The sequence below is a fragment of the Salvelinus alpinus genome, chromosome 8, assembly GCF_045679555.1.
Source record: "Salvelinus alpinus chromosome 8, SLU_Salpinus.1, whole genome shotgun sequence".
In the NCBI taxonomy this organism is placed as follows: domain Eukaryota; kingdom Metazoa; phylum Chordata; class Actinopteri; order Salmoniformes; family Salmonidae; genus Salvelinus; species Salvelinus alpinus.
In genome coordinates this window covers 34,968,236-34,982,940 of record NC_092093.1, presented here as the reverse complement: position 1 = coordinate 34,982,940, position 14,705 = coordinate 34,968,236, and the positions used below count along the sequence as shown (strand labels likewise).

Sequence of the window (14,705 nt, the reverse complement as noted above, 5' to 3'; positions counted from 1 at the left end):
CAAAAACACAAGTTAAATTAGAATAGGTCTATAGAGGAAGAAAAACAAGAGTATTACATAAATACGAAATAATAAAATATACAGAAGGCCTGTGTTTCTCATATCTCACCATGTCATATATTTTGTTCTAAAAAAAAAAGAAAGTATTATCCTTGTCTCTTAATTTGAACTTCTCCTAAATGTATCAGTGCCATCCAGTCTGTAGGCCTGGATGTTTGGTGAACTACAGCAGGAAAGCAGCCATCAGTCAACAGGCTGACCGCAGTGAGACAAGCTGAAGCTGCCAAAACTTCCAGGAACTGTCCCTCCTTCAGAAACACACCTACATGCAAGATGAGGAGAGGAAATGAAATCACCCACTGCATAAAATGGAAAATGTGTTGGAATTCCTATATGCAAATAAAAAAAATAAGTAGCCAAGTAAAAATTGTTCAACAAGAATAATGCAATTAAGCATATGAGATTGAGTACACAAATCAGGTTTTTATTCTCATTTATATACCCCATTAATCAGGTTTAATGAGTATATTGTACAGTAAAGCTGGGATTCAAAATTTAAATAAATAAAAAATATATAAATATAGGACAAAACACACATCACGACAACACTACATAAAGAGAGACCTAAGACAACAACATAGAAAGGCAGCAACACATGACAACACAGCATGGTAGCAACATAACATGACAACAACATAGTAGCAACACAACATGGTAGCAGCACCAAACATGGTACAGACATTATTGGGCACAGACAACAGCACAAAGGGCAAGAAGGTTGAGACAACAATACATCACACAAAGCAGCCACAACTGTCAGTTATTGTCCATGATTGAGTCTTTGAATGAAGATATTTAGATAACTGTCCAGTTTGAGTGTTTGTTGCAGCTCGTTCCAGTCGTTAGCTGCAGCGAACTGAAAAGACGAGCGACCCAGGGATGTGTGTGCTTTGGGGACCGTTAACAGAATGTGACTGGCAAAACGGGTGTTGTATGGTGAGGATGAGGGCTGCAGTAGATATCTCAGATAGGGGAGAGTGAGGCCTAAGAGGGTTTTAGAAATAAGCATCAACCAGTGGGTCTTGCGACAGGTATACAGAGATGATCAGTTTACAGAGGAGTATAGAGTGCAGTGATGTGTCTTATAATGAGCATTGGTGGCAAATCTGATGGCCGAATGGTAAAGAACATCTAGCCGCTCGAGAGCACCCTTACCTGCTGATCTATAAATGATGTCTCCGTAATCTAGCATGGGTAGGATGGTCATCTGAATCAGGGTTAGTTTGGTAGCTGGGGTAAAAGAGGAGCGATTACGATAGAGGAAACCAAGTCTAGAACTAACTTTAGCCTGCAGCTTTGATATGTGTGAGAGAAGGACAGTGTACCGTCTAGCCATACTCCCAAGTACTTGTATGAGGTGACTACCTCAAGCTCTAAACCCTCAGAGGTAGTAATCTCACCTGTGGGGAGAGGGGCATTTTTCTTACCAAACCACGTGACTTTTGTTTTGGAGGTGTTCAGAACAAGGTTAAGGGTAGAGAAAGCTTGTTGGACACCAAGAAAGCTTTGTTGTAGAGAATTTAACACAAAATCTGGGGAGGGGCCAGCTGAGTATAAAACTGTATCACCTGCATAAAAATGGTTGAGAGAGCTTCCTACTGCCTGAGCTATGTTGTTGATGTAAATTGAGAAGAGCATGGGGCCTAGGATTGAGCCTTGAGGTATTCCCTTGGTGACAGGCAGTGGCTGAGACAGCAAATTTTCTGACTTCATACACTGCACTCTTTGAGAGAGGCAGTTAGAAAACCAGGCCAAAGATCCCTCAGAGATACCAATACTCCTTAGCCGGCCCACAAGAATGGAATGGTCTACCGTATCAAAAGCTTTGGCCAAGTCAATAAAAATAGCAGCACAATATTGCTTAGAATCAAGGGCAATGGTGACATCATTGAGGACCTTTAAGGTTGCAATGACACATCCATAACCTGAGCGGAAACCAGATTGCATACCAGAGAGAATACTATAGACATCAAGAAAGCCAGTCAGTTGATTAATGACAAGTGTTTCCAACACTTTTGACAAACAGGGCAAAATAGAAATAGGACTATAACAGTTACACGGAACCCAAACTGGCTAAGCGCGTGCGCCATCGTGCGCTATCTTGCATACATTTATTTTGTCCCCCTACACCAAACGCCATCCCGACACGCAGGTTAAAATATCAAAACAAACTCTGAACCAATGACATTCATTTGGGGACAGGTCGAAAAGCATTAAACATGTATGGCAATCTAGCTAGTTAGCTTGCACTTGCAATTTGTCCTATTTAGCTAGCTTGCTGTTGCTAGCTAATTTGTCCTGGGATATAAACATTGAGTTGTTATTTTACCTGAACTGCACAAGCTCCTCTACTCCGCCAATTAATCCACAGATAAAACGGACAACCGAATCGTTTCTAGTCATCTCTCCTCCTTCCAGGCTTTTTCATCGTTGAACTTATATGGTGATCGCATCTAAACTTTTATAGTATTACCACGACTACCGGCAAAACAGTTCGTCTTTCAATCACCCATGTGGGTATAACCAATGAGGAGATGGCACGTGGGTACCTGCTTCTATAAACCAATGAGGAGATTGGAGAGGCAGGACTTTCAGCACGATCTGCGTCAGAAATAGGAATGACTTCTATTTTAGCCCTTGGACGCTCGTTGGCGCGCGCGAGCAGTGTGGGTGCAATAATTGAATAACATGGATTTCAAAATTTATTTTGCGACGCTCGCGCACGCGACGTGTCCGGTCTGGTCAGCATGTCAGGATCAGCTTGATCTCCCCCTTTAAATAAAGGACGAACCGTGGCTGCCTTTCAAGCAATGGGAACCTCCCCAGAAAGGCGAGACAGGTTAAAAAGGTCAGAAATAGGCTTAGCGTTGATAGGGGCAGCAACCTTAAAGAAGAAAGGGTCTAAACCATCTGACCCAGATGGTTTTTTGGGGTCAAGTTTCAGGAGCTCCTTTAACACCTCGAACTCAGTGACTACCTGCAGGGAGAAACTTTGTAGTGGGGAAGGGGGAAAAAAGGGAGAAGCATCGGGGATAGTCGCATTAGAAGGGGTGGGAGATGAGGAAATGTTGGACGGGCAAGGAGACATGGGTGAGTCAAATAGGAATCCTGACTTAATGAAGTGGTGATTAAAGAGCTCAGCCATGTGCTTCTTGTCAGTAACAACCACATCATCAACATTAAGGGACATGGGCGGCTGTGAGAAGGAGGGTTTATTCTCCAGGTCTTTAACCATTTTACAGAACTTCTTGCTGTTAGACCCACAGAGAGAGAACTGCTCCTTAAAGTAATTCACTTTGGCCTTCCGGATAGCCTGAGTGAACTTATTTCTTATTTGCCTGAACGAGAGCCAGTCAGCCTGAGTATGCGTGTGCCGAGCCTTTTGCAAATTGCAATTCTTGAGGTGGAGTAACTCTGTAAGATCAAGGTCGAACCAGGGGCTGAATCTGTTTTTAATTCTCATTTTCTTTATGGGGGCGTGTTTGTTAACAATAACACTGAAAATATCAAAAAAGAAGGTCCAAGCGTCTTCGACAGAGGAGATCAAGCTGATTCTATACCATTTTACAGAGGCCAGTTCATGAAGGAAGGCTTGCTCATTAAAGTTTTTTAGCAAGCGTCTATGACAAATCAGGGCAGGTCATTTCACTGAGCTGCCATTACGAACACAGGCTGTAAAACAGTGATCACTAAGGTCATTACAGGTGGTTTAAGCATGTCCCAGTTTAGGTCACCTAGCAAGACAAATTCAGACTTAGTGTAAGGGGCCAGGAGAGAGTTTAGGGCAGGTATAATCCTTAATTGAAACAATAACAAAGTGGACATCCTACCTCAGCTTTGGTAAAAAGTTGAGGGATGGGCCAGGAGAAATGTAACCACTCAAATTAATAGACAGAGGTATGGATGCAAGGACTGACCATTCATGATATAGCTTTAACCATGTCTATATTTATATTATTATATATATTTTTTAAATAAGCATATATTTTGGGTTCTGATGAAGTATAACTAGGGCTGTTGTGGTGACCGTATTACCGCCACACTGGCAGTCACAAGTCATGAAGGCAGTCAAATTCCACAGAACCGTTCGGTCATGGTAATTAGGCTTCTTCCAAGCTCTGATGCTGCTGCTGTTCATTAGTAGCCTACCAAACTTGCTAATTGCCTGGTACTCAGCACTCTATTGTCCCTCTAATCACTCTGACATCAATGCAAATGTGTTAGAAAATCGAATCAAACACTTCTTGAGAGCTCATGAACTCATGTTGAGCAACATTTCTAAAGGCTATGCAATTGCGGGAGAAAACAAGAGTGATGGCTGCAAATAAAGAGCATGCTATTATTTTCTTCTGAAAGAGACTACATTTTCTTCATATCATGCTCCTTTAGACCTGTCTAAAATAAATAATGGATTCATTGTGAAGGTGTAGGCTATATTACATGGATTTATTAGACTTTTTAAAAAGGCTTGTAGGCTATGTGTGTAAGCCAGGAGATAATAAAATTGTTTATGTTAATTAACGGTAAATTACCGTGAGACAGACAGCTATTTGCTTGTCAATCACCGGCTGACAAAATTTCAGGCCACAGCCCTTAGGCATGACAGTTGAACTAAGCTCATTAGGCATTTATAAGTTATATTCTTCAAGAACTAATGGGTATGTGTCATCAATCTATAAGTCCAAAAATGGATATAGCAACTACAGATTCTAGCTTTAAGAGTTCATTGCATCTAGTGTTGCACTGATTTTTATTGAAGAAAATGAAAACAGAAAGAGCTGTATAAAAAAGATAACATTTTTGAGAGGCAGCAAAAACATTCACGGGTCCAAAAAACATGTATAATCCATACATATTTAATCATACAGTGAGAGTAGTTGTGAGATTAAATACATTCATAAAGTGAAGAATGAGGCAGCATTCCTTTGAGGAACCTTATAGCGAAAGTGATGCAAGATCTTGTTTAGTATTGCACAATCCTTGACCTCTAGTGCATAGACAAGGCTACGGTCCATTATAATCAGCAGGTATTAAACAAGCCTATTCTGGGCCTATTCTGTGTGTATTATTCTTACTATAGTATTAATTCACAATCAACGAAAACATGATTTCAATATCTCAGGATACAGTCAGAAATTAAAACAGCAAAAGCCTGGACACAAAATCATTGGTCCATAGAACAAGAGACTACTATATACGCGGAGAATACAGTACCAACCATTAGGAACACCTTCCTAATATTGAGTTGCACCCCTTCCCCCTTTTGCACTCAGAACAGCCTCAATTCGTCGTGGCATGGACATGGCAATCTGTCAAAAGCGTTCGACAGGGATGCTGGCCCATGTTGACGTCAATGCTTCCCACAGTTGTGTCAAGTTGGCTGGATGTCCTTTGGGTGGTGGCCCATTCTTCAAACACACGGGAAACTGTTGAGTGTGAAAAACCCAGCTGTGTTGCAGTTCTTGACACAAACCAGTGTGCCTGGCACCTACTACGATACCCCGTTCAAAGTAGTGGAGGCTGCTCAGGGGAGGACGGCTCATAATAATGGCTGGGACGGAGTTAATGGAATGGCATCAAACACATGGAAAACATGTGTTTAATGTATCTGATACCATTCCACTAATTCCGCTCCAAAGTCCTCCCCAATTAAGGTGCCACCAGTGGTTCAAAGGCACCTACATCTTTTGTCTTGCCCATTCACCCTCTGAATGGCACACAATCCATGTCTCAATCGTCTCAAGGTTTAAAAATCCTTCTTTAACCGGTCTCCTCCCCCTTCATCTACTCTGACGTGGATTTAACAAGTGACTTCATTAAGGGATCACAGCTTTCACCTGGTCAGCCTGTGTCATGGAAAGAGGTGTTCTTAATGTTTTGTATACTCACTGTATGTGTCTGCAGATAGCATACAGTATGTATATGCCAAAAGAACATACTCTTTATATCATATAGAATTTAAGGAGTTAAATTAATAATTATTAATTCATTACTGATTGACAAATAGAAGCCAACAATGGCACAATGACAAAGTTCCCTTAAAAAGTGATCTACTTAAATTTCAATATAATACACTGAACAAAAATATATAACGCAACATGCAACAATTTTACTGAGTTACAATTCACATAAGGAAATCAGTCAACTGAAATAAATTCATTAGGCCCTAATCTATGGATTTCACATGACTGGGTAGTAGTGCAGCCATGGGGGGGCATAGACTAACCCACTTGGGAGTCAGGCCCACCCACTGGTGAGCCAGGCTCAGCCAATCAAAATTATTTTTTCCCCACAAAAGGGCTTTATTACAGACATAAATACTCCTCAGTTTCATCACCAGTCCAGGTGGCTGGTAACAAGGCGATCCCGCAGGTGAAGAAACTTGATGTGGAGGTCCTGGGCTGGTGTGGTTACACGTGGTCTGCGGTTGTAAGACCGGTTGGATGTACTGCCAAATTCTCTAAAACAATTTAGAGGCAGCTTATGGTAGAGAAATGGACATGACATTTTCTGGTGGACATTCCTGCAGTCAACGTGCCAATTGCACGCTCCCTCAAAACTTGAGACATCTGTGGCATTGTGCCCCTGTGTAATGATCACGCTGTTTAATCAGCTTCTTGATATGCCACACCTGTCAGGTGGATGGATTATCTTGGCAAAGCAGAAATGTTCACTAACAGGGATGTAAACAAATTTGTGCACACAATAAGAGAAATAAGCTTTTTGTGCATGTGGAAAAAATTCTGCGATCTTTTATTTCAGCTCATGAAACATTGGACCAAAACTTTACATTTTGCGTTTATATTTTTGTTCAGTATAGTAAAGTGACAGTACGAAACAGCTGTCGCATTTGTCTTCATTTTACAAGCAATGGCCTTGAGACTTAATCCTAAAGAATCATGAAACTGCCAGGACCAAAGTGTGTGAAAAGCAGCATCATCATCCTTTAACTGATGCCCAGATGATTAAACCAACGACAACAGCAAGTACGACCAGAACGACAATGAGAATGCAGATCTTCTTTCTAGATTTGCGCTGAAAGGGTCAGAAGAAACACTTAATGTGATACGCAAATTGATTCGATGCAGTGTTGTAACAATTTATTTACTAATTTACTTGAATAATGATGTACTTATTCAAGAATAATTTCCATGTTACCTACCTGATAGTCTGCAGCCTGTGCTAACTGCTGGGTGGCATTCTGAACATGAAGGTCGGCAGTTTCGACATTGGCCTCTATACTGTCTAGAGGTGTAAGAAAATACAGTGAAAGGGTCATTCTCTCACAGAAGTTCACAGTTTAGGTTGAATGTTTTGTTAACTTTGCAGAAAAGTTGGATGTTTACTTCAGAACACTGTTACTTTTGACTTCTACACTATGACGATGATTCAACTCTCAGAGGATATCAGTTTTAACACCTTGAATTGATCCTCTGAGTGTTGTGTGACATATTTCAGTGTGTGTGTGTGTGTGGCATAGCTGTTTGTCATCCTCTGTTCCCAGAACACTCGTTAGACTCTTCTCCATAAAGGCTCCTAAACATGCAGTATGTTGTCAATGTTTTGAAAGTGGAAGAGTTTGATGTATTCAGAAGTCGAGGCGTAAATGACTGCATGGATGCTTACCGATCATATCACCCTGCTCATGGACCATCATTCCCAAGTCCTTAAATATTTCATTTATATCTGTAATATCAGACTGAAAAAAAAGTAAAACCATGACAACATAACAGATTAAATAAACTGGATAGATATCCATTACGTAAGTGTGATTTGCAGGATAGCATAAGGTGTGCTTACTGTTTGGCTTACTGTATACATTTACTGAAAGTCAACCAATGTAATTTGGAGGAACAATAGACCTCCTACAAAATCTTAATTCAACCCTGAATCTTGCACATTAATCGAGTTCGATGACCGCACACATGGTTCGTGTTTATGAGTAACAATAGGTGAGTGCTGTCACCTCTAGCTGTCTGATGGAAGTCTCTCTCTCCTGGATGAGCTGCAGGTCTTCCTCGGTGATGGCCACCTCCTGGGACTGTGACTGGACCTGGGCCTGCCCCCCACTGCAAAGTCAGACATGGGAAACATGGTCAACCACCCAAAGCAAACACTCACCTCCCACTCTGTCAGGCTGGGCCAGAGAAAGATGGGCCTGTAAAGACTGACATGATAACACTAAAGTAGATCGTTCGATAAACAAGCAGACCAGTAGCAGTCAGAGATTAGTAAACTGTGGGTTTTGTATGTGAACATTCCTTTCATGGTTAAAACCCCTGTAGGTCTAAGCCCTTACATCACAATATCTACTAAGCTAACATATGGAATTGTTTTAAGATGGTCATAAAATGTCAAATTTAACCATTTGATTTGGAATTTTAGGACCCCTGCAGGTATAAAATTAAAAATATTTGATGAAACATTGAATTTGGCCTCAACGCATTGAATAACACATTCAGAAATGGAAAAACAGACAGAAAAAAATAAACCATAAAGGAACAAGGTTTTGAAGTGTCTGTCCTATATCTGAGAGAGAGAAGAACATTTATTTTACCCCCTATTCACTTTTTGCAATTTGTACAGCCCGGTCATGGGTTACCTTCACACGACTCCTGTAGACCAGATGAACAGAACCTTTGTGTTCGTGAGAGTCTCCCCTTTCGTTTATTGATGACATATTAGTTTGTATCTCCAACGGTTCCGTCTGGATGGTCGGTTTTGTGAGAAGACCTCTTCGAAGTCAGGATGTCCGCGACAGAAAATTCAGACAACTGCCGTAAAACAGATAGGATGTTGTAGAGCAAAACAACCAACGCTGCCGTGATCGCGAGAGTCTACCTTTACGATAGTGGTGACATTACGGGGCGTTCGAGACAACTGGAATTCCGAGTTCAATGACCATTCCAAAAGATTTTTCCCAGTCGGACCTAGTTTTTTCAGAGTTCCCAGTTGTCTTGAACGCACTGAAGTCAGATTTCCGAGTTACCGGTTGTTTTGAACGCGAAATTAGTTTGTAGCTCACATGGTTCGGGTTTTACAGCCAATTTCATGATGATTTTCTTGTCCGGATCCTCTCATGTGTAGAAAAAGGCAGCTTTCACAAGCCCCATGTCATGGAATAGGCGCAAACGTCATAATGGCAGAAAGAGGGGATTGAGCTGCAGGCTCTACAAGAAATGGTAAGTCTCTAGCATAGTGGAGCTTCAAATCGACTGTAGGGGGTACAGAGGAGCAATTCATAGTAGAACAAAAGGTTGACCCTATATAGTCACAAAACAGGACATTAAAAATAGAGCTAAACCCTAATAGACCAAATAAATATTCTCTCCACTGTTGTGGTGTTGAGAAAAGAAGATGTTTACATCCTTCACAACTGTAGGCAACAATAATTGAATCAGGATTATAAACTCTGGGTAAATCCACAAAATAGTGTGTCTACAGCGGTTTCTTCCTCTGTAGTCAGGATGCAGTTTTATGTGGGGACAAACAGTGGGTTGTATTTAGACAGCTTGCACAGTATGTTTAGTGCAGTATGTCTGTGCACTATGGCACTCAAAAGAACTAGACCACTGAAATGTTGAACTCTGACCTTTCAAAGGAGTTTCCATTTCCTCCAAAGCTGTCGTCAGGAAAGCCACCCTGAGGGGGGACAGAACAGTCAGCCTGATGCACTCGCATTTCAGGTGCAATTTGATTTGTTTGTGTAAAGCATTGACTACTAACCGACACTCTGGACTCGGCACGGACTCTAGCAACAAACTCCTTCTCTTTCTGAGCAGCCTGCCTCTGTGTCTTTTGGAAATTGGCCAGTGCATTGGAGAAGTCATTGATAAGGCGATCTTTCTGGATCTTTCTCTGGCGCTAGAAGAGGTAAACAAATGAGCAAACATCACATACTGTACAGTGTACATGATACTGTGTCATAGCACTCTTCAATTTCAACCGATTGACAACTATTCTTAGGACTTCTGTCTCAGGCCACTACACCCTACTTTACATAAGATGTTAGTATTTCACTTCTGCTTATTATAACATATTTATATGAATTTTGTTAGCAAGAAATACAACTAGAATGCGTTTGTAAAAACCGTCCCATAGGGCGGCGCACAATTGGCCCAGCGTCGTCCGGGTTTGGCCGGTGTAGGCCGTCATTGTAAATAAGAACTTGTTCTTAACTGACTTTCCTCTAGTTAAATAAAGGTTAAATGAAAAACCATCTAAGACCGTATTGAAAAACAGAAATTGTGGCTGTAAGAATTTAATTATTCCTGCCAATGGCATGCGTTCCAGCCATTCCTTATGAACTTTACAAGAATGCATTCATTTCTTTCTTTACCACACACAAGCACAAATTCCTTCAACATTGTGGGATATCTGCTGTCGGGAAAAATGTTCATGCTGTGTGCCTTGGGCCTTCCTTGAACAAGAACCCCCACAACTACAAAAACAGGAAATAAAAGCCCAATGTGCTTAAGAATAGCGCACCAGCTGAATTTATAAATAAGACGGGGTACCTTACAGTTTCCTGTTATAGTTCATTACACAATGTAATGAAAAAGTGTTAATTATTTAAAGAATTACATTTTGAGAAGAATTTATCTAATGTATTATCTCAAATGGGTAAATTGAATGACAGGTGCCTAAAATAAAAGATGCAAAAACAGCATGTACATTTATTTTATATTGCAGGGTTTAAACGCTTGCCTGTAGATGGCGACATGTGCTGTTTAATGACATGCATTCTTAAAAAGGTGAACTGAGGACACTATAGCAATTTTTTTGTGTTAAGAGACTCACAAGGAACAGGTAATCCAGGGACCAGCTTGGACAGCACAGGCCCGCCCGCCCACCTAACATGTGACCAATGAGCACTGAGGTGCTGTTCACATATTAATGTATGAATAACATTCTGTCTGCTATTGGGCATTACACTACACGTTCCATGCAGTGCACACAATTCCTATACATTTTGTTGCTCGTTGTAAATTAAGTTGAAGCTACCGTACAAAAAAAAAGTTGATTACCTGTTCAGTTGTGACAGGCAAAGAGCCAAATTCCTTCACACATCGGTCTGTTTCTTTGGCAAGGTGGTTGACATTTTGCTGTTTCTGCTGCCTACATTTGAAAAGTCAAAAGTGTCATTTAGATAACATTCCACAGAAATACACATAGCAGCATGTAATAACTTTAAAAGCTACACACTACAAGAGCCCTCTTCTGATTAGAGCAGAACTCACAGTTGCTGTCTGAGCTCAGTTGTGTCTTGTGTTGTTCCCAACTGATTCACAATTCTCTGTATTTCAGATGCTGGTAGAAACAGGGCACAAATATTGTGACAAAACAATAACAGTACGTGTGTTCATTCAATAGGAAAAGTATTCAATTTGAAAGTAAATTCAAAAGAGAAAAAAAAAAATGATGTAAAAGGTATATTAATACTTCTGAGTCATTCCCCAGGCCTCATGAGAAGTATAGTAGCCTACAGGCCTACTAAATTCAGAGGATATGACAAAACTTGTGTACTGATTTACATGTGTGCACAGCTTGTCCATATATCTCAATTACTTTGTTGTGTTATCTTCTGGATGTTGGAGATTATCGTCTGAGTAAGCACATTTGGGTCCTGCACTTTTCCATACTGGTAGGCCATGGTTGACACATTGGGAGTCTCCCGAAGACCTTGAAATATAAAATGTTACAAGTATTGTTGTAGGTCAGTCACTCACACAGCTTCAGTTCATTCCACCTGCTTTAGGCATTATGTACACTCATTCCCCTAGACATACTGTAGCGCGTCACCAAAGTGGTAAAAATCCCATTTGCTTGTATAAAATTGTTTTAAAATTAATAAACCTACATATTGTATTCATGAATATTGAACATACTAATAATAGGCTGTCGGTAAGAGTAAGAAATTAATGTACACAGGGTACATTCTGCATTCAGCAGCCTTCCACTCAGATTAGATAGGCCTTCAAAGAGGCTAGGCATAGATGTCAGCTCAAAGTCTAATTTTGATTTAGCCTACATTTGGTTGAGTTGCCAACTAACATGAATACAAAGTGAACGCAACAAAAAAATGTCACCATGTCACTGGATTTAGGTTAACAGTTTGGGTGATAAGACAAAATGCCTTTACGTTGAGGACTTTTCGCAAATCCAATGTTTTCCCTGTTGATTCAACATCCTCACATAGACTTTTGGGTATAAATGATGTGGAAACAATGATTCAATACGTTTTTGCCCAGTGGGAGGCCACCTACAGGACAAGCTAATATGCTGACCACACCGCCTGTGTTGCAAAATAACTGTACACATACATGTTATTCAATCATTTCATCCAAACGGCTCGCTCGCGTCAACGAGCATCTGCATAGCCAGGCGCTAAAATTGAACTTGTTTCTATTTTTGACTCCTGACATGCTGCAAGTCCCGCCTCTCCCATCTCCTCATAGTTTTTTAGGAAAATAACCACGTTGGTGATTGAAAGATGAACTGAGGTCCACACTCCACAGCTAGCACAGTGGATCTAGGCCGATTCCGGCTGAGAGTAGGGGCACTTTACCGACGTCATGTGGCCCGAGTCTGGGCCGCCTTCGGCAGAATTACTTATGGCTAGGATGCGGGGATTGAGCTCGGGCCGATTCCGTTGTGAGTTATCTGGCCCAAATGTATTACTTGGGGCTCGGGCCGATTGGGGCTAACGTTACTCTCTGGCAGATGCTTACACAGGCTGCTTTATATAATTAACATTTCATTATTAATTTTTCCATATTTTCTCATTGTTTCTGTGATCAAAAAATACAATTAAATGAAATTCTTTAAGAGTCCTGTCTAGTATTTTGATACTTTGTGCAAGGCAATTGATAAGCATTAAAAAGTTTGTGGATGGAGCCTCGCGAGTGGCGCAGCAGTCTACAACACTGCAACGCAGTGCAAACTGCATTGCTACAGATGCTGGTTCGAGACCCGTGCTGGCCGCAACCCGGGAGACCCATGAGGCGACACACAATTGGCCCAGCGTCGTCCGAGTTAAGAGAGGGTTTTTGCCGGTCGGAAAGTCCTTGTCCTATCGTGCTGTAGCGACTCCTATCGTGCTATAGCGACTCCTGTGGCGGGCCAGGCGCACGCACGCTGACACAGTCACCAGGTGTATGGTGTTTCTCCGACACAAAATGTTTTTTTTTGTGGATGGGTATAATTTGTATGTTTAAAATGTATAATAGTAATATTTCAAATTAGGTAATTGTGTATGCGTTTATTTAAATTTGCATCGGGCCGCTTCTGGGGTGATTCTGGTAAGATGCAGGTAAAGTCGGCTGAATTCGGGTAGACGAGTCCGACACCGGGCCGATTCGATCAGTTCCGGCACCCCGGAAGAGGGCCGCTTCTGGGCCGATTACTCATTGCTAGCTGGGTCCAGTCCAGTCCGTGGTGGTATTGCACCTTAAAAGTTGGTTGCCAACCGTCATATAAAGTCCACAGAAGAAGTGATTACTAGAAACTAACTAGGTTATGCTTTTTATCTGTAGATTAATTGTTGGAGTAGAAAACACACGATTTTGTGCTGACTCAAAATGGGTCAAAATTCTTCCAAGATCCAGAAAAAAAGGACCTTGTGAATTTCAGGTAAAATAATACCCCAGGACAAATTAGCTAGCAACAGTAAGCTAGCTGGGTATATTACCATGACGGTTTCATGCGTTTCGACTGTCTGCAAATTAATATAGTTTGTTTTGATATGTCAACCTGCGTGTCTTCATCGCGTCTGGTGTGGTGGACAAAATCAACATACGTGCACGGTCTAGTCGGCATGTAACGCTCTCAACCTGAAGAACGAGGCCAGAAAGATGCGGAAATACAGAAGCCTGAATAACCCGTCTCTATTTGTGACTTATGTCATCATATATACATTTCATCAAACGCAATAGACGTGAATTGTAAAGTACCATGTGAATTTATATCAGGAAATACTGCAGTGTACAGAGGTAAATATACATTGTTTCTTCAGTTGCACAAATGCTGGCAACTGTTTGTGAACGCAGACTATAGACATTAGCATTCCTTTAAGGTCGCATGAGTTTCAGCTTAATTGTCACTTGTCGACATTTCCAAATTATTGCATGCCCAAACATTGCTTTTGGCAAATTTCGGCCAACACTAAATACTTGTTTTCAATGTTTCGTTTACCTTAGTTCTGTCTTGACAGTCTGCCCCGCTTGCACTCTGCTTCCTTATCTGTGTGTCATGCTTTTCAGTCACATGATCTGCTCTGCTTTACAGGGTACCGGCGACTTTTTGGGTTCAACGTCAACTATTAAACCAAAGAAGATAGATTTTTTTTTAAATCCAAAGATACATTTTATTACATTTTTTACACTTTATTCTACGGTACATAAAAATGACAATAAAAGATCAATAAAAGAGTTAAACGATTTATAAGTCAAACACTGTTAGACAGAAAAGGCCAGGCAAATGTTGACAGCAGTAGAATGAATGTGTGCAGAAGAGGTTTCTCAAATGCTTCTAATCATGTGCCTGCTTGAACACACTATCCAAAGTAGGCAATGTCATTGCTTAGATACAAAAATAAAAAATAACACTGAACCAAACACACTACATTTATTGACATGAATCCAATA

General features: G+C 40.9%; 1 protein-coding gene across 1 annotated transcript; it reads right to left on the bottom strand.

The window, feature by feature from the left end:
* Nucleotides 1–6,780: 6,780 nt before the first annotated feature.
* On the bottom strand, nt 6,781–14,390 carry LOC139583031 (syntaxin-7-like). Its single transcript, XM_071413706.1, has 10 exons — nt 14,254–14,390; nt 11,629–11,742; nt 11,301–11,370; nt 11,088–11,178; nt 9,787–9,924; nt 9,653–9,702; nt 8,027–8,129; nt 7,687–7,759; nt 7,223–7,305; nt 6,781–7,095 (listed from the first exon to the last, which is right to left on the bottom strand). Exons 2-10 carry the CDS (start codon nt 11,711–11,713, stop codon nt 7,000–7,002), a joined length of 789 nt encoding a protein of 262 aa, XP_071269807.1. The 5' UTR covers nt 11,714–11,742; nt 14,254–14,390; the 3' UTR covers nt 6,781–6,999.
* Nucleotides 14,391–14,705: the final 315 nt, after the last annotated feature.